The sequence below is a fragment of the Triturus cristatus genome, chromosome 4_1, assembly GCF_964204655.1.
Source record: "Triturus cristatus chromosome 4_1, aTriCri1.1, whole genome shotgun sequence".
In the NCBI taxonomy this organism is placed as follows: domain Eukaryota; kingdom Metazoa; phylum Chordata; class Amphibia; order Caudata; family Salamandridae; genus Triturus; species Triturus cristatus.
The window spans coordinates 543,072,517-543,096,794 of NC_140585.1; the positions used below are offsets into that span (position 1 = coordinate 543,072,517).

The 24,278-nt window shown below is 50.4% G+C and overlaps 1 protein-coding gene across 1 annotated transcript in view; it reads left to right on the forward strand.

The window, feature by feature from the left end:
* The window catches only part of LOC146855200 (GLIPR1-like protein 1), an 858,145-nt gene that overhangs the window by 564,020 nt on the left and 269,847 nt on the right, over nucleotides 1-24,278 (forward strand). The window contains exon 4 of the mRNA XM_085651091.1: nucleotides 15,732-15,820. Within this exon, the coding sequence (XP_085507217.1) occupies nucleotides 15,732-15,820 (89 nt within the window). The remainder of the gene's footprint in view (nucleotides 1-15,731; nucleotides 15,821-24,278) is intronic.

Sequence of the window (24,278 nt, forward strand, 5' to 3'; positions counted from 1 at the left end):
CGGCTGAGATGGTTAGGAAAGCAAAGGCCAACTTTCTAAAAAGTGACATTTGCAAACCCGGAATATTAAAATAAACCTTGCGAAAAGATGTACCCTATCATTCCGAGTTCAGGCATACTAAACTCGATCTCCTACCATGTTCCCTGGGTCGGTTAGGATCATAGGGTGTAATAATCCAGGCCGCCCATACTGGCCTATGAGAACAGGGTAGCCTTACAGTAGTGAACAACAAAATGGCGGTCATTCACTACCAGGACATGCCACGCATCTAGGCTTGTCCTACCTCAGGCTCACAATGCACCCTGCCCGTGGGCCTACCAGAGGGGTGACTAACATGCAGCTAAGGGAAGGTTTCGGGGACCGGCAAGTGTGGGCACTTGTCGGTCGGCGCGTCAGTACCAGACTGCACGCAGGCTCTGCGACGGCAGACCTTAGACGTATTTTACCGGCCGCTTCCGTGGGTGGCACAACCCGTGCTGCAAGCCCACCAGCGGCGTTTGCCTTTACATGCCCTGGCGCTCCTGGCGCACTTTACTGGGGTCTGATAGTAAATCAAACAATCCAATCATGGAATCCAACCAACACATACAATTTATAAAGGGAGCACTCGCACCGTGACACTGGTTGGCAGTGGCACAGCGCGCTGAGCGGCCAACACCATAAAATCACATGAGGCACAGCGACAAAAAGAGGAAGGGAGACTCACGCCAAGGTGCCAGGTCTAACACGTGTCCCCTCCAGCTGAAAGGTGGGGAGAACTACCCTACCCCAGGGAGTTCCTCACCACTAAGGCGGAAAAATCTGGACAGACCGTCAGCATTGGCGTGATCTGTACCAGGGCGATGTTCCACCGTGAAATCCATCCCCTGTAGGGAAATGGACCACCTCAACAGCTTTGGATTCTCACCCCTCATATGCATCAACCATCTGAGGGGCCTGTGGTCCGTCTGAACCCGGAAGTGAGACCCAAACAAGTAGGGTCTTAGCTTCTTCAGCGCCCAGACCACAGCAAATGCCTCACGCTCAATAGCACTCCATCTCTGTTCCCGTGGAAGTAACCTCCTGCTAATAAAGGCTACGGGTTGATCTAGGCCCTCCTCATTAATCTGTGAAAGAACAGCCCCCACACCATGCTCTGAAGCGTCTGTCTGAACGATAAACTCTTTGGAGAAGTTGGGAGCCAAGAGCACGGGCGCCGTGCACATAGCAGTTTTCAAGGCCTCAAAAGCTCTCTGACAGGTGTCAGTCCAGATCACCTTCCTGGGCTGCTTCTTCGAAGTCAGCGCTGTCAAGGGGGCAACCAGGTTGCCATACCCCTTGACAAACCTCCTGTAGTACCCGGTGAGACCTAGGAAGGCTCTCACCTCCGTCTGGGTTTTGGGCGCCTCCCAATTCAGGATGGTTTCTATCTTGGGCTGAAGGGGTGCCACCTGGCCACTCCCAACTTGGTGTCCCAAGTACACCACGGAACCCTGCCCGATCTGGCACTTACTCGCCTTGATCGTGAGGCCTGCCTTCCGCAGCGCCATCAACACTTCCCAGAGGTGTCGCAAGTGTTCCTCCCACGTGGAGCTGAACACGGCGATGTCATCCAGGTAGGCTGCACTGAACGAATCCAGCCCAGCCAACACCTGGTTGACCAATCTCTGGAAGGTGGCAGGGGCATTCTTCATCCCAAATGGCATAACCCGGAACTGGTAGTGCCCATCTGGGGTGGAAAATGCTGACCTCTCTTTGGCCCCCTCGGTCAAGGCGATCTGCCAATACCCAGACGTTAGATCAAACGTGCTGAGGTAGTTGGCAGCCCCTAGCCGATCGATGAGCTCATCAGCTCTGGGGATGGGGTGTGCGTCGGTCCTAGTGACTGAATTGAGTCCTCTGTAGTCCACACAGAACCGGAGTTCGGGTGTGGCTCCCGGCGCTGCAGCCTTTGGGACCAAGACCACGGGGCTGGCCCAAGGACTGCTAGAAGACTCAATTACCCCGAGTGCAAACATCTTGGAGACCTCCTCCTTGATGCATGCCCTCACCCTGTCAGTCACCCTGTAGGCCTTGTGCCGCACAGGTGGACTATCCCCAGTGTCCACATCATGGACGCACCAATCAGTGACCCCAGGGACCAGGGAAAACAGGTCAGAAAACTGTCCCAGCAACTGGCGACAATCATTCGGTTGCTCAGGGGTCAGGGTGGAAGAGAGGATGACACCATCCACTGACCCATCTTGCTCCTTGGCTGACAGGAGGTCCGGAAGAGGTTCGGTCTCCTCTTCCATCCCCGCATCTGTTGCCAAGAGCATGCCCACTTGGGACCTCTCCAAGTGGGGCTTGAGGCGGTTGACATGTAGGACCCGTAAGGGGTTCCTGGGAGTCTTCAGGTCCACCACGTAGGTAACAGGACTCTTTCGCTCCACCACCTCAAAGGGACCGGTCCACTTATCCTGGAGCGCACACGGCTCCACGGGGGCCAAGACCCATACTTTCTGCCCAGGCTGAAGCTCTACCAGAGTGGCATTCTGGTCGTACCACCGCTTCATCTCCTCCTGGCTGGCTTCCAGATTTGCCTCAGCAAGTTGCCTGAAACGCCTAGTCTGATTCCTGAAGGCCAGCATGTAGCTATATACATTCTGGGGAGGTTTCCTGGGAGATTGCTCCCAGCCTTCCTTGACCAGACTTAGAGGTCCTCTGACGGGGTGACCATACAGAAGCTCAAAGGGACTGAACCCCAGAGACTTCTGTGGCACCTCACGGTAAGCGAAGAGAAGGCATGGTAAGAGGACGTCCCACTTGCGCCTCATGGGTCCTTCTAGGCCCATTATCATGCCTTTGAGGGTTCGGTTGAATCTCTCAACCAACCCGTTTCCTTGGGGGTGGTAAGGTGTGGTGAACTTGTAGGTTACACCACACTCTTGCCAAAGAGATTTCATGTACTTGGACATGAAATTGGTACCTCGGTCAGACACCACCTCTAGAGGGAATCCCACTCGGGAGAAAATTCCCATCAGTGCACGTCCCACCACGGGGGCCGTCACTGTCCTCAGAGGAATGGCTTCCGGGTACCGGGTGGCATGGTCCACCAGGACCAGGATGAACCTATTGCCCATCGCTGTCTTGGGGTCCAGTGGCCCTACAATGTCGATCCCCACTCGCTGGAATGGAGTACCGACCACAGGGAATGGCTGGAGTGGAGCCTTCTGCTTCCTTCCACTCTTTCCACTTGCCTGGCAAGTCTGGCATGTCCTGCAGTGAGTATCCGAACTCCTGCGCATTTGGGGCCAATAAAAGTGGGTGACAAGCCTTTCAAAGGTCTTGTCCTGCCCCAAATGCCCTGCCAATGGCACATCGTGAGCCAGCCCCAGTAGGAAGGCTCTGAAGTCCTGGGGTACCACCAGCGCACGGGCTGACCCAGGCTCAGCAACCTTAGGCTCTGTATATAGGAGGTCGTTCTCCCAGTAAATGAAGTGGGATCCCGACTGATCACCTGCGGCCTGGGCTGCAGCCTGCTGCCGCATACCCACGAGAGAAGGGCACTCCTTCTGCGCCTTACAAAAGTCCTCCCTGGTGGGACCCCCTTCCTGCTGCCAATGGGTCAGCTCCGGCAGGTCTCCCAGTTCAGCTATTTGTTCCCCTGTAGGCTCCAGGGCATCCCCCTCAAGGTCTGCTTCCTCCTGGACCGTGGGAACTTCAGGGGCCGGCTTCCCGCGCCCCTTGCCCCTTCTCTCTGAGGCCGGCTCCTGGGCCTCCCTCTCAGGCTCCAGGACCTCTCGAGTACCTTTACTGGCTGCCATGGACCGTGTGGTCACACACGCCCAATCCGGCATACCCAACATCTCCAGGTGAGCACTCCGCTCCACCTGAGCCCAAGGTGAGCTCTCCAAATCGTTCCCTAACAAACAGTCTACAGGCATGGCGGGCCTCACAGCTACCTGAAGAGTACCAGAGACCCCCCCCCACTCGAAGGGAACCTGAGCCACCTTGCAGTGCCTCTCTGTGTTGTCAGCGGCAACAACGGGATAGAATGCATTGGGGACCACCTGCTCCTGAGACACCAGGTGACACCTGACAGCTGTCACACTGGCTCCTGTATCTCTAAGAGCTTCCACCCTATGGCCATTTATGGTCACCCACCGCCTGTACTTCTTAGTGTTCTCAGGCAGCTGGGTTGGAGGGACCACTTCACGGTCTCCTAGCGAGACCAGGGACATCTCTGCGGGACCCCACCCACCTTGGACATCCCTCTCCTCCCCCAAGGCTACACTAGTCACCTGCCGGGGTGGAGCACCAGTGGGTGCTGGTTTACCAAACAATGGACACTTTACATCAGAGGCAAAATGCCCCAAATTGTTACACCTGTAACATCTTACGGGCCCCTTCTGAACAGGAGGACCTGTCGGGGCCCCGGTCGGTTTCTGGGGTGGGGGAGGCTGAGAACCCTTCCCTTGGTTCCCGTGGGGATTATTTTGTGGCCCTTTTTGGAACTGCTTCTGTTTACCCCTGTCCCCCCCACTCTTCTGCTGGGGACCCTGCCCACCTTTGGCGGAATCTCCCACGGTACCCTTGTGGACCCTGGTACTGACCCAGCGGTCCGCCTCCTCAGCAAGCTTCCTCGGGTTAGTCAGCTTACTATCGATCAGGTGCTGGCGCAGCTCAGGAAAACAATTACTGGACAAGTGCTCCCATGCTATTAGATCAAGAAGCCCTTGATAATCAGTCACCTTACTACCCTTCACCCAACCATCCAGCGCTCTGCAAAAGAAAGTCACATACTCCACATACGTACTATTGGGAATCTTAGTGCAACCCCTGAACCTCTGTCTATATAACTCAGGGGTCAACCCATACCTAGTCATCAATGCTTCCTTCATATGGGGATAAGAATTACGAACATCAACAGGTAAGTCTAGCAGTGTGTCCCGCCCCTCACTCAGGAACCTTCCCCACAACCCCGCTCCCCAATCTTTCTCAGGGACCCGGTGGGAAGACATGGCTACCTCGTAGGCTCTGAACCACTGCCCGATGTCGTCATTCCTGAAGAACTCCTTCACTACATCCTTAGGAATATAAACTCTTGGTTCCGCCGATCCTGGCGGTGTGCTGCCACCAGAGGGATTAAGCTCCAAACTTTTGGCTTTCAGCTCCAGCTCCCTCAGCTTCATGTCATGCTCTAATTGTAGTTTCTTTTCTTCCATGGCTAATCTTTGTTTTTCCATATCCATCTGCCCATGAAGTTTCGCCATTTCCACCTCGTGTGCCCGGGTTGCTGCCCTGTCCGCCAACTCCTCTGGCGACAGGCATCTGCCGAACTCATGGACACTTTCTGGTGGAACCACTTCCACCTGATTCTCTGGTGCCTTTGACTCATACCAGGCCCTCAGCGCCTTTACGAGTTGCTCCTTCTTTTTCAATCCAGTTTGGGCAATCCTGAACTTGGAGCAAAGACCTTTCAAGTCTTCATTGGTACGATCATGAAGTGCGCCTTCCTCCCAATCTATGTCTTCAAATCCAGAGATTACGGAAGCCGCCCTTCCGGCGGAAAGTGAACCAGGCATGGCTCTAACAACGGAGATTCTTGGCAAAACAAAAACAATGCTAGCCTTGTGGCTGTGTTACTGGTCTGCTCTCACTACGTGGCGATCAGTGATTCACTATACGCAAACCACAAATGCAAATCCGTAAATCCTCACCGCTGCCACCAATGTTAGAAATGAGGGGGCTCTGGTTGACGCAGGTGTGAACCCACAACAAGCAGGGACCCTTTACTTCTTGTCAGGGCGAAGGATGACTCCCCAGAATAACCCCTGCTCACCCTCTAGGTGCGTGGCGCGAGCAGTCTAGGCTAAGTCTCAGGCGTACACGGTTAAGCAGATGCAATTACACATACAGTAAACCCCTTGCATGCACCACAAATGGACACCAATCCGGTAGTATATAAAAATAAGCTTTTATGTAGTTTCAGCAGAGTTAAATACAAGGCCCAGTAACGTTGATCTGATGGGGCCACAATTCTTAGGAATACGGTCAAGTTCTCTTTGTGCGGAAAGTTCTTTAGGCGGGCACAAGGTAACTGTAGGCCTCAGCGCACTTCGTGCGGAGGCAGCGCCCGGGGAGCACACAGCAGATGACAGGGAAATAAGAACGTTGCGGACCCTGGATCCGATGCGAGCTCGCGGTCGAGTTCGTAAGTACAGTACCTTGTTTCTTGACGCAAAGGCGGGTGCGGGATTTCAGCGGCTCTTCGACAGAAGAGCGAGGCGGCGTCCGGGGCTCCCACACTTCACGATGGGGGGTCTGATCTTCAGGCTCACGACAGGAGCGGGGTGTTGCAGGTGGCGGGTGAACAAAGCGGGGCAGCCGGGCACGCCGATGCGTCCGGGCCGTCCGAGGCTTGGAGATGCTCACAAAACGCCGATTCCGGCGGGAGGGTGAAGGTGCACAGCGAGCCTCCACGAGCGAGGTGACGGGGCAGCCCAGCACAGCGTAGGGGGAGCGGCTCCGATCGAGCGAGGCTCTTCCCAAGGCGGGGGCGGCTAAGCAGTCCTGGTCACGGCTCAGGGAGGGACTGGGCACGAGGGTCACAGCTCCGGCGAGGGAAAGGACACCACAGTCCAGCAGCAGGCGAGTGAAGATCAGGTAGAGCCCAATGGTCCTGGGGCTCAGTTCAGGGGGCAAGCTCAGTTCCAAGCCCTTGGAGATCGTTTTGGAAAAGCACAAGTCTCGAAAGTAAAAGTAAAGTAAAAGTCTTCAGCAACAGTTTCTCTTCTCTCCTTTGGCAGCAAGGTCACCACTGCAGGCCAATCCCCCAGGATAGGGACAGTCTTCCTCCTACAGCTTTCCCGGTGCCTCCTCCTCAGGCAGAGATTCTTCTTGGTCAAAAGCGGATCTAGTTTCTTAGGAGCAGGGCTCCTCCATTTATACCACAAATCTTTTGTTCTCCCAGGCCAGGGGGGCCCTTGCCTAGTTCAGTCCGGTTTCTGAGCACTTTGTTTACGTGATGCAGGCTTCTTCTTTCAGAGTGCAGGGCAGAGTCATCAGACGCTCCACAGGGGGTGGAGCCGGCATCGAGGTAGCGGAGCACTGTCCTATTCAGAGCCTAGGAGCACTCCTCCCACCCATCTACCTGTCGATCGTCCTATTCATACCAGGCTACCTAGCCCTGCCCATCTGGGTTCCCCCAGCCCTGTCACTCACACCAGCCAGACATCAGATACACATCACGCAGAGGCGGCTGAGATGGTTAGGCAAGCAAAGGCCAACTTTCTAAAAAGTGACATTTGCAAACCCGGAATATTAAAATAAACCTTGCGAAAAGATGTACCCTATCATTCCGAGTTCAGGCATACTAAACTCGATCTCCTACCATGTTCCCTGGGTCGGTTAGGATCATAGGGTGTAATAATCCAGGCCGCCCATACTGGCCTATGAGAACAGGGTAGCCTTACAGTAGTGAACAACAAAATGGCGGTCATTCACTACCAGGACATGCCACGCATCTAGGCTTGTCCTACCTCAGGCTCACAATGCACCCTGCCCGTGGGCCTACCAGAGGGGTGACTAACATGCAGCTAAGGGAAGGTTTCGGGGACCGGCAAGTGTGGGCACTTGTCGGTCGGCGCGTCAGTACCAGACTGCACGCAGGCTCTGCGACGGCAGACCTTAGACGTATTTTACCGGCCGCTTCCGTGGGTGGCACAACCCGTGCTGCAAGCCCACCAGCGGCGTTTGCCTTTACATGCCCTGGCGCTCCTGGCGCACTTTACTGGGGTCTGATAGTAAATCAAACAATCCAATCATGGAATCCAACCAACACATACAATTTATAAAGGGAGCACTCGCACCGTGACACTGGTTGGCAGTGGCACAGCGCGCTGAGCGGCCAACACCATAAAATCACATGAGGCACAGCGACAAAAAGAGGAAGGGAGACTCACGCCAAGGTGCCAGGTCTAACAGACACATACATTCCCCATGCATTCCTATGGGAGGGCAGGCCTATCTCACCACATGCACTCAGAGTGTGCACGCACTTTACCCTGGGACACAGGGAAAGTGCGCAGGAACCAAACAAATCACCACACCAAGTCACCAATAAAAAGCAAAAAGTTCAGGGGTGAACCTGCCAGAAGGGCCAAGTCCAACACCCTGTAGTCTACACAAAACCTCATTTCTCTCTTGCCACCACTGGTGTGAGGTTTAGGTACCAGGACTACTGGACTAGCCCAATGGCTAACTGAGGGTCCAATCACACCCAGATCCAACATGTTTTGGACTTCTGTCCTTATAGAGTCCCTGACATGGTCGGGTTGCCTGTAGATCTTATTCTTCACAGGTAGACTGTCCCCGGTGTCCACTTCATGAGTGCACCAGGTGGTCTGACTTGGAGTCAGAAAAACCATATGTCTAAACTGGCTGAGAAGGTTTCTGCAGTTAGTTTGCTGCTGGGTAGTGAGGCTGCCTGACAAGGCTACACCATCAACGGACCCATCATCAGGGTTCTGAGAAAGCAGGTCAGGGAGTGGGTCACTCTCTTCCTCCTGTCCTTCATCAGTAGCCATGAGCAAGCCCATGTCTGCCCTGTCAACATATGGTTTAAGTCTGTTGACATGAAGTACCCTATGGGGACTACTAGGGGTTCCAAGGTCTACCAAATAGGTAACCTCCCCTTTTTGCTCAACAATTGTATGGGGGCCACTCCATTTGTCCTGGAGGGCTGCTAGGGCCACAGGCTCCAACACCCACACTTTCTGTCCTGGCTGGTAAACAGTCAGTTCAGCCTTTTGGTCATGCTAGGCTTTTTGCAGTTCCTGGCTAGCCTCAAGGCTTTTGTTTGCCTTTTTCATATACTCAGCCATCCGGGAGCGGAGACCAAGTACATAGTCCACTATGTCTTGCTTTGGGTGCTTGAGAGGTAACTCCCATCCTTCCTTCACCAAAAACAATAGACTCCTGACAGGGTGTCCAAACAAAAGTTCAAATGGGCTGTAGCCAACCCCCTTTTGAGGCACCTCCCTGTATGCAAATAAAAGGCAGGGCAAGAGAAGGTCCCATTTTCGCCTAAGCTTCTCTGGGAGTCCTTTGTTCATGCCCTTTAAGGTTTTGTTGAATCTCTCAACTAAACCATTGAATTGTGGGTGATAGGGTTTGGTGAACTTGTAGTTCACTCCACACTCCTTCCACATAGCAGTTAAGTAACTAGACATGAAGTTTGCGCCCCTGTCAGATACTACCTCCTTAGGAAAGCCTACTCTTGAGAATACACTCAAGAGAGCTCTTGCCATTACAAGTGCTGTAGTGGTCCTTAGGGGAACCTGGTGGCATGATCCACTACCACCAGTATAAATCTGTGCCCAGATGCTGTTTGGGGATCCATGGGACAAACAATGTCAATCCCTACCCTTTCAAAGGGCACCACCACCACAGGTAGTGGTATCAGGGGGGCCTTTGTAGTGCCACCTGCTTTGCCACTGGCCTGGCAGGTTACACAGGAGCGAAAAAACTCCTTTGTGTCTTCAGACATGTGGGGCCAGTGAAAGTGAGGAACAATTCTGTCCCAAGTCTTGTTCTGGCCTACGTGTCCTACTAGGGGAATATCATGGGCTAGTGTCAATAGGAAGCCCCTACATTTCAGAGGTATAACCAACCTCCTGGATGCATCAGGCTTGGGGTCTCTACTCTCTGAGTATAGAAGTCCATTATCCCAATAAACTTTATGGGTGCCACTAGCATTCCCAGCAGCCTCATCAGCAGCTTGCTGTCTGAGGGGTTCAAGAGAGGGGCAGGTTTTCTGGTCCTGGCTCAGATCAGACCTGGAAGGGCCCTCTGTCCCCAAGAACTCAACCTGATCAGGTTCAAGCTCCTCTGGGACAGTTCCTTCTTCAAGCTCAAGATCATCTCCCTGAGGAGACTGATCAGCATTCTGAGTCAGGTGGGAAGGCTCTGCCTTAACGCTACTGCTCCTCCTCTTGTGAGGCACCTGGTCCATCATTCCAAAATCCAGGGCCTGTCCAGTTTTAGATATTTTAGCCTGTGACTTGGTCACAGCAAAGACATGTGTAGGGATCCCTAACATATCTGCATGTGTCCTGAGCTCCACTTCAGCCCAAGATGAAGTCTCTAGATCATTGCCAAGCAAGCACTGTACTGGTAGGTCTGCACTTACCACAACCTTCTTAAGGCCAGTTACCCCTCCCCAGGAGAAGTTAACAACTGCCAGAGAATGGTCTGTTCTGACATTACTAGCATTGGTCATTGGTACATTTCACCAAGTATAATCTGCCCAGGATCCTCAACATCTTTTGTCACCATTGTGACACTTGCTCCTGTGTCCCTGAATGCCCAAGCTTCTACTCCATTTATCAAAGGCTGCTGCCTGTATTTGCCCAAGTTACTGGGACTCACACAGGGGGACATATCCATGCCCCCATCACAGACAAGCACGGCCTGAGTTGGAAATCTGACTAGGCCAGTGTCCATCTCCGAACCCAGGGTCAACCCTACTACACCCTTATTCTGTGTATTCCCACCACCAATTGTAACTTCACTAGGGGGAGCAGGTGCCTTAGGGGCTGGAGTATTCTCTTTGGACTTGGTGCAGTCACTGGTCCAGTGAGTTTTCTGCTGGAAGATTTTGCACCAAGGTTTCTTTTGGCCTTTACCCTTACTTGACTGGGACTCCCCATTAGAAGAAGATTTTTGGGGCCCTTGAGAAGACTTCTGGTCTTTGCCCTTGTCCCCACCCTTGTCAGAGTTCTTGGAATCTTGCTTCTTTGGGTCACCACCTTGGTTCTGTACCTTCTGCCTCACCCTGGTTCTGACCCATTTGTCTGCCTTCTTTCCCAATTCTTGGGGAGAGGTCAGATCAGAGTCTACCAGGTACTGGTGCAACAGCTGATTTTGACAGTTATTAAGAGTCTGCTCCCTCATTATCAGATTGTACAATCCTATGAAGACACAAACTTTACTGCCCAATAACCAACCTTCCAGAGCCTTAGCAGCACAGTCAACAAAGTCAACCCAGTCTTGATTTTGTGCTTTTTTGGTGTCTCTGAACTTTAACCTGTATTGTTCAGTGGTTAGGCCAACCCCATCTATCAGTGCACTTTTCAAGACCTGGTAATCATCAGCATCTTCTTCTTTTACAGTGAGGAGCTTATCTCTACCTGTGTCTGCAAAGGAGAGCCATAAGATTGCTGCCCACTGACCTTGAGGGACCTTCTGTACTCTACAGGCCCTCTCCAAGGCAGTTATCCATTTGTGGATGTCATCCCCACTCTGGTAGGGAGGGACAATCTTAATTAGGTTTCTATGGTCATAAGACCTCTCTGTATCTCTAGGGAGATTGCTGCCACCAAGGGACTCTAGTCCCTCCTTTTTACTAGCTCTGTAGAGCTCTAGGGCTTCCCTATCTAAGGCCATCTGTTGCCTTCTGAGGTTGAACTTGTCTTGCTCATACTTCAGCAGTCTCTCTCTCCTCTCATGGGAGGTTTCCCTCCCTCTGTGAGAAGAGACAGAGGTCCCTATAGAGGAGGTAGATTGGACAGATCCCCTTGAGAGAGATCTATCCATTCTAGCCCTGTTTTCAGGTCTACCTGGAGGAATAAAGGAAGGAGCATTATTGCCATCCTCCTCATCTTCATCCTGGAGATCTGTGTCACCAGAGTCTGGTCATTGTCACCAGTCTGGTCAGCATTAGAGGTAGGGTCAGGGGAATTGCTATCCCCAGGCCCACCCTCTCCTGCTGCCCCACCCACACTGTCTATCACATCAGGCCCACTAGGCCCTGTGATATCATCCAGCTTAAGTATCTTTATGAGATGCTGGGTGGATGGACTTTTGCCTGTCTTCAGCTTCCTAAAGGAACATAAGGCCCTAAGCTGAGCAAAGGAGAGATCCTCATATTTATAGGGAAGGAGCTCACTGGTCCTGGTAGGGACCCACTGGTTCCTGGCTGATTAGACATTACTAGTGTGGTGTGGTGTATTGCACTACCTACACTACTATCTTGAGTTGTAGAAAGGGTGTGCAATCCCTTGACACACAACTCTGAAGTTCAGTAGAACGTACAGTAGCTAAACTTGATATTAAATGTACCTCAGAAACCTTTAGTGGTTTTCAGTTGATCAATTCAATTGAGATTATCTGGTAAAACAATAGCAAGCTGGAATCCCACACGCTGCACACCAGTGTGAGAAGGTGGCCTGATATATGCTGTCCACTAGTTCTAGTGGGCACCTTGTATCAGTCCAAACAACCCCTTATGGCGATAGGTTAAAGACAACCTTTATTGAAAGCTATCCTAGTGGTAGCTATGGAGAGCAGCCTTCAGGCTAAGTCTTGAAGGAATGTAAAGCAGCTTGTTTTACCAGTCTATAATCTCCTGAATGATCAAATGAAAGGACAACTACACCAGGTATATATTCATAATATATGTATTTCGGTTAAAACACACCCCTCTAGTCTCTTTGAGAGACTGGAGTTCGAAGTACTTAAGTTACAAGTGAGTAATCATCAGTAATAGCACAAATACACGTTTGGGCCCTAGGGGCGTAACAAACCATATACCAAAAAAGTGGTATAAGAACCATGACTGAACTAGACACAAGGCCTAGAGCCTGTAGAATCACTGGGACCCCAAGGAACCACCCAAGGTAGTGAGACAGGGGACCCACGGGGACTGTATGCAGTGTGAGAACACAACCGCGGGTTCCCGTTATCTTCTATGGGCAATGTCGCGGTTGGAAATTTAAAGATTAGGGACACTGAGAATTGAGTCAGGATCAAACCCTTTTGGACTTAAGAAGTTCTAGGGCTAGCACCTATGGGAGCACCGGAGTACTCGAGTTACCTCACCCAGGGAAGCTGGGTGCATAGGTGTCTTTAGGTGTCGGGATGTGTTGTCGATTTCAATGGAAGCCTGCAAAGAACTGCTGCTGCCGTAAAGAGGAGAAGTGTCCGGAGAGATCCAAGCCTGGATCTGGAATGGAAGGAACCTGAAAGCAGAGGGGACAGAGTCTGGGTCACTAGCCAGTGACCGAGGGCAGGATGGACCAATGCCCACAGATGTCTGGTGCTTCAGGTGAGTTGACGGGTGTCTTGACTCTTCAGCCACGAGGTCCAGGAGGTGTCGACAAAGTCCACGAGCTGGATTCGAGCTGTCCCACAAAGTCTGTCGAGTGTTGCGGTGTCAGCGACCAGAATGGACCCAACAAGCCTTGGCAACGGCAAGTCACTGGAATTCAGAGAAAGGACTGCGGTGCAGACCAGCAAGGTCTGAGGGACTCACCCAGCAAGGGTAAGTCAGGGCACATCTGGAGCAACCAGGAAAGCCTAATTAGAAGAGGAGTTGCCTTTGTGGGGACCAGCTAGCCAACAGGCTAGTGAATCGCGAAGGAGCCTCGAGCGGTTGCACTTGAAACTGGCCCACGGGTCACTCGTGGAGTGGAGGACAGCAATCTTCGGTGCAGGAGGTGCTCAAGGCTGGGGCTACTCGGAGCCCAAAGCACAACTTTGAGGAGGACCAGGAAGATAGTGTTGCTGCAAAAGTTTACAGTGTCCAGGGGTCACGGTTCCACGTCACCCACGATAGCCACGGGCCTCAGCTTTGCTGTGGACTCAGGGTATCCTCGGGGAAGTCTGGAAATCCACCTCTGGTGAGGCAAAGACTTTGGTGCCCAGAAGGGAACTTCAGCGATGCAGACCGGTCAGTTGCTTCTTTGGTGCCTGCCAAGCAGGGGAGTCACTCCTTGACCCCAAGGGAGATTTCTTCTGTCTTCTAGTCAGGATAGAAAGTCGAAGGGCCAGGATATATGTTCAAGGGTAATCTAAAGTCGCAAGGACTGGAGTCCCATACTTATACTAAGTTTGGGGGTTGGACATACTCTAGGGACCCACCTATAAGAAAGGGTTTGGAAAGAGGGGTGGTTACACCCATTTCCTTTGTCCAGTTTCGTGCCAGAGCAGGGGCAGGTAGCCCCTGCAACCGGTTTGAACTGGACTATGCACAGGGACACCAAGTGTGACCCCAGTGCAGGACTTCAAAGCACCAGAGAGTGCTCCCGCCCAGCCCCAATACACATCTGCCTGTTTGGGGAGGCTCCCTTCGACAGGAAACCTATTGTGCAGGCCTCCCCTGCCGGAGTTTCGGTCAGCAGTAGGAGGCCAGACCCGTGACTGTGGCAGAGGCATCCATTTTGTGATGCCAGGGCTCAGGAAAATCCTACCGGGTTTGACCAGTGTAAACATGTCTCTCCCTCTAGAAGAGTGGAATGCTACCCCTGCTGCCAGAACTGGCGGGGTGGGGGGGTAGTATTCCAAAGCGTTTGACACCAAACACAACATGTTTTGATGCAGCTATTCCAAAGTTAGCATTTACCGTGAGGTTATAATGCACTTGAGAGTATATGGTATGGCTGTATCGCAGAACATCCATAAGGAAGGATTTCCGAAAGCTGCAGAGGGGCTCAGCTCATGATTGGGCACCCTCTCACACAAAAACAAGCACTCTGCCTTCAGGATTGTCAAGGCCTGCCGTAGGAGTGACTGGGGGTGAGTGTCTGAAAAGTTGCAGTGCTCCGTCCATCATCTCCATGTGTTTACTTTGTTCGCCCTAAGTTGGCAGGGTATGCCCAGACGTGGATCCCTTGCCCACTTTGCCACTGGATTCAAGCTAGCCTGGTTGATGAAGGGTGTTACCCAGAAACTGGTCCCAGGATGCTTGTTTCCGGTTCAGGGAAGACCTGGCTTGGCAGTTCAGGCTGGAGTGTTTCCATGAGGCACAGGGTCAAGACTGATTTGCATATAGCTGGGTCTGAACTGAGGTGGCAAAGTGAGCTAAAGAATGATGATGGATTCAACCCAGATCTGTGACTGGGGGTGAGTGTCTGAAAAGTTTCAGTGCTCCGTCCATCATCTCCTTGTGTTTGCTTTGGACTTGAAAACAGCAGCATACTCTACATTTGGTCAAGCAGTACTACACAACTTATTTCAATGAAGACTAGACTTCTTCCTGCTTATTGATTATGATTTAATACTGAGTACCACTCTGATTCAAGCATGTGAATCTTTGAAAGATTCAGTGTTGGCAATGAAATGACTTACTTACCGGTTATTCAATTTTTCCAGCATTTGTATCATTCACAGATTCACATATGTTTTATGTATCCTACACACTCTTGCTACGAAATCTGAGCTAATATGGCCTCCATGGGGACTAGTACACTCAAAACATCTACCTCATTAACAGTAGTTTGGCTGTTCCAACTGAGGTGGACATTTCAACATTGTTATTGCTATTTTGAAATTACAGATGATTGAAGAGAATGATTTAAGCATGCAAATCTATGGAAGATATTAACTCTGGAGAACTGGAGTTACAGGTGAGTAACCGATTTCTTATTACCATGACGTAAAATTGAAACTGCATATCGTCCATCATTCAACCTTTCAAGTCAGGAGGCAAAACTGCCCAGTGGGAAAAAACAGAAGTTGCAATGGTGTTTTTTTCACCCACAGTTTTAGCTTCTGAATTCCTCCAGGAAGAGGAAAGAGAACTTAAAAGTAGCATAGTCACCATAAAGGCAAGTTTATTCCTTTGACTGAAATTCTGTGTCTTACTTCATGCTTAAAAATGTGTTAAATTCCATAGAATATTTCCAGATGCTCAGTTTCATATTTCAGATGTTAATTTGATATTGTGTGATAAACAAGGGCACCAATTAATATAATACTTTGTCTTGCAGTGGGAATTATCGTGGTGCCAAACCGTATAAGACAGGAGCAAGCTGTAGTAAATGCGCAGATGGTGATCGCTGTGTAAACAACCTTTGCAGTTAAGTAAAAAAGGAATACTGAGTGAAAGAGAAAACGTTGAGATTTATCTATTCTATTCAAAATAATTTGTTTATCTTGATCTTAAAATCTTGTCGTTTTTCAGATTTTAATGATATGTATTTTTATTGGTGTAAAATTGGAAGTAGAGGTAGTGAAAAATCTACTGAGTTCCTTACTATTCTCTGACCAAAGACCTCATGCAGAGGGTTATGTTATGTGTGTTTATAAAGCACACTGTCCCCCATGAGGGTATTCAAGGCACTCAGCAGGTGTGAGTGCCTAGCCCTGCTTATGATAGGTTCGTTCATTGAAAAGTCAGGGTTTCAACTTCTTGCGGAATTTAGGAAGAAAGGAGGAGTGTGTGATGTGGAATGGTAGGGCATTCCATGCTTTAGGAGTAATGTAAGATAATAATAGATCCTCTAGATCTGGTTCTTTGTATCTGTGGGATGTGTGCAAGTAGGAGTCTTGCAGAGCGGAGATGTCTGGGTGGTTGGTCGAAGGAGATGCGGCTGTTCAGGGGAAGTTTTAAATTAGGATAAATTAGGAAACAAGAGAATTAGGGATTTGAGTTTAGGCAAAATGGACATAGATCACATATCTGAGGAGGCAAGAGTGGAAAAATTAAGGAAGTTGGTGAGCAATGAGGTTAAAGCAGTAGTTCAGGAGACGGTTAAACTAGTTTTAGGTAAAAGAGGTAGGAGGACAGTTGATGAGGAAGAATATTTTTCAGTTTCAGATAATGAATCTGAAAATAGGGGTGCAGGAGGAAAGTGTTTACAAAGTAAAAGACATTTGGAGGGAAAAGGAGGAGGCCCAAGTGCCTCGCAAAGTTCAGGTATGCTTGGCTGCACACGAAAGGTAAGCAAAACGCTGAACTGGAGGATTTCAATGCAGATGAGAATGAAAATCAAGGAAGGTCCAGTGTTAATCTGGATGAATTTGTACTTGATTTAGAGTACAAGGATGAATATGAAAATGAGGAAAGTGTCATGAATTCAGGAACTAGGAATAAGGTTCATGCATCTATGAAGGATCCTTTTGGAGAGAAATTATTTAACCTGAAAGAGATAAGACATCCTAGGGGTAAGGATTGATGGCCTATGGAACATGGGTCACAATATATCAAATATAGGTTGCGACTCTGGAGAGAGAGGAATGCAATTTAATGAGAGCTGAATGCTCAAGACCAGTGATTGATGATAAAGTGACTCTTACTCCCAATTTGGATCCAGATATGATAACCTACTTGTTTAAAATGGGTAAGGATCCTATAAAGGGTTTGGAGAAGTTGTTTAAGATTTGCCAGGAGAAACTGCTATAGGTCTTGGGTCCCTTAGCTAGAAATTTTGACACAGTAGAAGAATCCTTTTTAAAGGGCAGAAAGGCGGATTTGGTACTACTGAGATGCTGTCAGAGAGCAATTTGCTTTTTGGGTTACGCGAATGCTGCGTTGCTTGCAGAAAGAGGCAGGACATTATTAATGTGTATAAATCCTAAATTAAGTGAATTGGCTAAAAAGGAGTCATCAGATGAAGCAAAGGGTTTGCTATTTGGAGAGGGTCTGGTAGGATCCATTTCTAAATATGAAAAGACTTTTACTAGTCTGGATAATGTACAGTCTTCTATGAGAAGAGCCTTTCATAACAGCAGTTTTTATGGTAGGGCTGGTAGGAGAGGGCAAAGCTGGCCGGGCAGGTTTTAGAGCCCAGTATCAGAATTCAACATTTCAGGGGAACAGTGCATACAGAGGACAGATGGGAAATGGTCAGCTCTATCCACAGAGAGGCAGAAGTCAAGAAAGGAGAGGAGTACGGTCTAGAGGGCAATCTTTTTGTCCTGGAGAAGGTCAAGCACAAGGTGAGTACAAGGAATATTATTGGTTTTATCCCTTTAAAGGTAGGAGAGAGATTGAAGTATTTCAAAGATGTCTGGATGAAATTTACAACAGATACATGAGTCTTGCCGTCTGTAACAGGATATGTAATAGAGTTTGATGCAGATCCTGTGCAGTTGGAGGAACCAACAGAGCTAGTATTTCAGGAGGAATTGCAAAAGGTAATCCAAGAGGAGGTAAATCAGATGTTAGAGAAAAATGCAATTATTCAACTAGAAGAAAAAGACACAGGGTTTGGGAGTATCTAATTTGTAGTGGAGAAAAAAGAAAAAGGATGGAGAGCTGTGATAAATCTCAGGAATCTCAATCAGTATGTGACATATCGGCATTTCAAAATGGAGGGAATTCATTGCCTGAGGGCTTTGCTACAGGATCAGGATTGAATGGTGAGAATAAATCTGAAAGATGCTTATTTCACAATTCCTATGGCAAGGGAAAATCAGAGATTCTTGTAGTTCAGATGGAAGAATCAATTGTTTCAGTTTCAGTGCCTGCTTTTCGGATTGTCAGGGGCACCCTGGTGTTTCCCGAAAGTGATGCAGGTAGTGGTGGGTTTTCTGAGAGAAAGAGGAATGAGGATTATAATTTATTTGGACGATATTTTACTGATGAATAAAGATGTGGATGTTCTGATGGAGGTGTTGAAAGTGATGACAGATTTGTTGGAAGGTTTTGGATTTGTAATAAAGGTGGAAAAGTCTGTGATGTGTCCGTCACAGAACATGGAGTTTCTTGGATTTTTGGTAGACACAAAGGAATGTTGTTTACGCTTACCAGAGAAGAAAATAAAAAAGATAAAGCAGGAAGTAAGTTCTATGTCAAGGAAGGAATCTATAAATTTAAGGGAGTTGGCTCGTGTGATTGGACTTTGTCATCCTCAATTCAGATGATTTTTCCTGGGCCTCTGCATTACAGATCTCTTCAGCTTTTGAAGCCGCAGAGGTTGGCGGAGGGGTTTTGGTATGGAGATGTAGTTTATTTGAACCAAGAGGTCAAGGAGGAATTGATTTGGTGTGTTAGAATCCGGGTTCTCTGGTTGGCACAGGTAGGTACTTGTGACAAGCAGGGAACCTTTCCTCTAGTCAGGGTAAGGGTTACACTACTAAAACAACCCCTTGCTCACCCTCTAGGTAGCTTGGCGCGAGCAGACAAGGCTTTACTCAGAGCGTTATAGGTAAAGCATTTGTGAACACATACAGTAACCAAGTGACAACACTACAAATGGACACCACACAGGTATTTATATTAAAAATAAGGATTCTTTATATAGGATTATCATTAGACCATTAAACGATAAAAAATACACAATACGGTTGCTTAGTTTCTCTTAAGTTCTTAAATGTGATACTTTAAGTCAATGTACCTTAGATGCGACACGTAGGGCAACGAAAGCGTTGCAGCGATGCAGATGCGTTGAAGTTCTTGGTGCAAAAGAAAGAAAGACGGGATCTCCCAGATGTGTTACGCTTCTCCGATGTTGCGAGAAGGCTCGACTCGATGCGTCAGCTACAGCGGCGTCATCCTTGACGAGATGCGACGACAGCGGCCTTGGCAGCGGCACTCTTCTCCGACGTTGCGAGATGCTTCCGCTCGATGCGATGCTGCAGCGGCGACACTCTCTGCGAGATGCTACGACAGCGGCTCCGACGGCGGCACGCTTCTCTTCCTTGCGTCGCGCTTCCAGCTCCTTGCGACACGCAGTCCCTCAGAAGGCCCAACAACAGCAGCAGGCACTTCCAAAAGACTCTGGGGAGCTGGGGGTGAAGTCCACTGGTCCTGGGACTTCGTTCAGGGGGCAAGCTCAGTTCAAGCCCTTTGAGATCTTTAAGCACGAGTTGAAATAAAAGTCTTTGTAGTCTTTTCTCCTCTCCTTCAGCAGCAAGGCAACCACTGCTGGCCAATCCCCCAGGTCAGGGACAGTTACTCCTCCTACAGCTTTCCCAGTTCCTTCTCTTCTGGCAGAGGTTCTTCTTGTTTCAGCAGGATCTGATCTAATTTCTTGGGAGCAGGGTCCCAATACTTATACCCCTAATTCCTTTGTTCCTCTGGGGTTGAGGAGCCTTTGCCCAGTCCAAACCAGTTCTTGAGCACTCTGTTGACATGACTCTGCCTTTCTATTCAGGGTGCAGGGCAGAGACATCAGCCGCTCCGCAGGAGGTGGAGCCAGCATTGTGGTAGCAGAGCACAACCCTATTCAGAGCCCAGGTCTACTCCTCCCACCCATCTGACTGCCAATCTTCCTATTCACCACCAGGCTGCCTAGCCCTGCCCCTCTGGGTTTCCCCAGCCCTGTCACTCACACAACCAGACAGGCAGATACACATCATAGCAGAGGCGGGCTGAAATGGTCAAGCAAGCAAATACCAACTTTCTAAAAGTGGTATTTGCAAACACAGAATATTAAAATAAACTTGACTAAAAGATGTATTTTATTATTCTGAGTTCAGGCATACTAAACTCGAATTTCTACCATGTTCCCTGGGTCTGTTAGGATCATAGGATGTAACAATTCTAACAGCCCATTCTGGCCTATGGAGAACAGGTAGCCTTACAATAGTGAAAAATGAAAATGGCTGTAATTCACTATTAGGACAAGCCACACACATCAGGGCTTGTCCTACCTTATGCTTACAATGCACCCTGCCCTAGGGCCTACCATAGGGGTGACTGATATGAAGTTAAGGGAAGGTTTTAGGGACTGGCAAGTGTGTGCACCTGCCCAGTCAGCATGACAGTACCAGACTGCACGCAGGTTCTGCAATGGCAGACCCTAGATACATTTTACCAGACCGCTTCTGTGGGTGGCACAGCCAGTGCTGCAAGCCCACTAGCAGCATTTGTATTTACAAGCCCTGGGCACTCCTGGTGCATTTTACTGGGGTCTGACAGTAAACCAAATAAACCAATCATGGAATCCAACCAACATATACATATTAAATAGGGAGCACTTGCACTGTGGCACTGGTTGGCAGTGGCACAGTGCCCTGAGCAGCCAACACCATAAAAACACATGAGGCACAGCGACAAAAAGTGGAAGGGAGACTCATGCCAAGGTGCCAGGTCTAACACGTGTCCCCTCCAGCTGAAAAGTGGGGAGAACTACCCTAGCCCAGGGAGTTCCTCATCACTAAGGCGGAAAAATCTGGACAGACCGTCAGCATTGGCGTGATCTGTACCAGGGCGATGTTCCACCGTGAAATCCATACCCTGTAGGGAAATGGACCAACTCAACAGCTTTGGATTCTCACCCCTCATATGCATCAACCATCTGAGGGGCCTGTGGTCTGTCTGAACCCGGAAGTGAGACCCAAACAGGTAGGGTCTTAGCTTCTTTAGCGCCCAGACCACAGCAAACGCCTCATGCTCAATAGCACTCCATCTCTGTTCCCGTGGTAGTACCCTCCTGCTAATAAAGGCTACAGGTTGATCTAGGCCCTCTTCATTAATCTGTGAAAGAACAGCCCCCACACCATGCTCTGAAGCATCTGTCTGAACGATAAACTCTTTGGAGAAGTTGGGAGCCAAAAGCACGGGCGCCGTGCACATAGCAGCTTTCAGGGCCTCAAAAGATTTCTGACAGGTGTCAGTCCAGATCACCTTCCTGGGCTGCTTCCTTGAAGTCAGCGCTGTCAAGGGGGCAACAATGTTGCCATACCCCTTGACAAACCTCCTGTAGTACCCGGTGAGACCTAGGAAGGCTCTCACCTCTGGGTTTTGTGCGACTCCCAATTCAGGATGGTTTCTATCTTGGGTTGAAGGGGTGCCACCTGGCCACTCCCAACTTGGTGCCCCAAGTACACCACTGAACCCTGCCCGATCTGGCACTTACTCGCCTTGATCGTGAGGCCTGCCCTCCGCAGCGCCATCAACACTTCCCAGAGGTGGCGCAGGTGTTCCTCCCACGTGGAGCTAAACACTGCGATGTCATCCAGGTAGGCTGCACTGAACGAATCCAGCCCAACCAACACCTTGTTGACCAACCTCTGGAAGGTGGCAGGGGCATTCTTCATCCCAAAGGGCATAACCCGGAACTGGTAATGCCCATCAGGGGTGGAAAATGCTGACCTCTCTTTGGCCCCATCGGTCAAGGCGATCTGCAGTACCCAGACGTTAGATCAAACGTGCTGAGGTAGTGTGCAGCCCCTAGCCGATCTATGAGCTCATCAGCTCTGGGGATGGGGTGTGCGTCAGTCCTGGTGACTGAATTGAGTCCTCTGTAGTCCACACAGAACCGGAGTTCGGGTGTGGCTCCCGGCGCTGCAGCCTTTGGGACCAAGACCACTGGGGTGGCCCAAGGACTGCTTGAAGACTCAATTACCCCAAGGGCAAACATCTTGGAGACCTCCTCCTTGATGCAGGCCCTTACCCTGTAGGCCTTGTGCCTCACAGGTGTACTATCCCCAGTGTCCACATCATGGACGCACCAATCAGTGACACCGGGAACCGGGGAAAACAGATCAGAAAATTGTCCTAGCAGCTGGCGACAATCATTCTGTTGCTCAGGGGTCAGGGCGGAAGAGAGGATGACACCATCCACTGACCCATCTTGCTCCTTGACTGACAGGAGGTCAGGAAGAGGCTCGGTCTCCTCCTCCATCCCAGCATCTGTCTCTAAGAGCATGCCCACTTGGGACCTCTCCAAGTGGGGCTTGAGGCGGTTGACATGTAGGACCCTTAAGGGGTTCCTAGGAGACTTCAGGTCCACCAAGTAGGTAACCGGACTCTTGCGCTCCACAACCTCAAAGGGACCGGTCCACTTATCCCGGAGCGCACACGGCTCCACGGGGGCCAAGACCTATACCTTCTGTCCAGGCTAAAGCTCTACCAGAGTGGCATTCTGGTCGTACCACCGCTTCATCTCCTCCTGGCTGGCTTCCAGGTTTGCCTCAGCAAGTTCCCTGAAACGCCTAGTCTGGTTTCTGAAGGCCAGCATGTAACTATATACATTCTGGGGAGGTTTCCTGGGAGATTGCTCCCAGCCTTTCTGTACCAGACTTAGAGGTCCTCTCACTGGGTGTCCGTACAGCAGCTCAAAGGGACTGAACCCCAGAGACTTCTGTGGCACCTCTCTGTAAGCAAAGAGCAGGCATGGTAAGAGGACGTCCCACTTACGCCTCATGGGTTCCTCAAGACCCATTATCATGCCTTTTAGGGTTTGGATGAATCTCTCAACCAACCCATTTCCTTGGGGGTGGTAAGGTGTGGTGAACTTGTAGGTTACCCCACACTCTTGCCAAAGGGACTTCATATATTTAGATATGAAGTTGGTACCTCGGTCAGACACTACCTCTAGAGGGAATCCCACTCGGGAGAAAATTCCCATCAGCGCACGTCCCACCATGGGGGCCGTCACTGTCCTCAGAGGGATGGCTTCCAGGTACCGGGTGGAATGGTCCACCAGGACCAGGATGAACCTATTGCCCATCGCTGTCCTGGGGTCCAGTGGCCCTACAATGTCAATCCCCACTCGCTGGAATGGGGTACCGACCACAGGGAATGGTTGGAGTGGAGCCTTCTGCTTCCTTCCACTCTTCCCACTTGCCTGGCAAGTTTGGCATGTTCTGCAGTGAGTATCTGAACTCCTGCGCATTTGGGGCCAAAAGAAGTGGGTGACAAGCCTTTCAAAGGTCTTGTCCTGCCCCAAATGTCCTGCTAATGGCACATCGTGAGCCAGCCCCAGTAAGAAGGCTCTGAAGCGCTGGGGTACCACCAGCACACGGGCTAACCCAGGCTCAGCAACCTTAGGCTCAGAATACAGGAGGTCGTTCTCCCAGTAAATGAAGTGTGTTCCAGACTGATCACCATTGGCCTGGTATGCAGCCTGCTGCCGCATACCCACAAGAGAAGGGCATTCTTTCTGCTCCCTGCAGAATTCTTCCCTGGAGGGTCCTCCTTCTTGCTGCCAATGGGTCAGCTCAGGCAGGTCCCCCAGTTCAGCTATCTGTGCCCCTGTAGGCTCCAGGGCATCCCCCTCAAGGTCTGCTCCCTCCTGGACCGTGGGAACGTCAGGGGCCTGTTTCCCGTGCCCCCTGCTCCTTCTCTTTAAGGCCGGTCCCTGGGCCTCCCTCTCAGGCTCCAGGACCTCTTGAGTACCTCTACTGGCTGCCATGGACCGTGTGGTGGCACACGCCCAATCTGGCATACCCAACATCTCCAGGTGAGCACTCCGCTCCACCTTAGCCCATGGTAAGCTCTCCAAGTCGTTCCCTAACAAACAGTCTACAGGCATGGCGGGCCTCACAGCTACCTGAAGAGTACCAGAGACCCCCCCCACTGAAAGGGAGCCTGAGCCACTGGGCAGTGACTCTCGGTGTTGTCGGCGGCAACAACTGGATAGAATGCTCCTGGGACAACCTGCTCCTGAGACACCAGGTGGCGCTTGACAGCCGTCACACTGGCTCCTGTGTCTCTGAGAGCTTCAACCCTATGGCCATTTATGGTCACCCACTGCCTGTACTTCTTAGTGTTCTCAGGCAGCTGGGTTTGGGGGACCACTTCACAGTCTCCTAATGAGACAAGAGACATCTCTGAGGGACCCCAACCCACCTTGGACATTCAT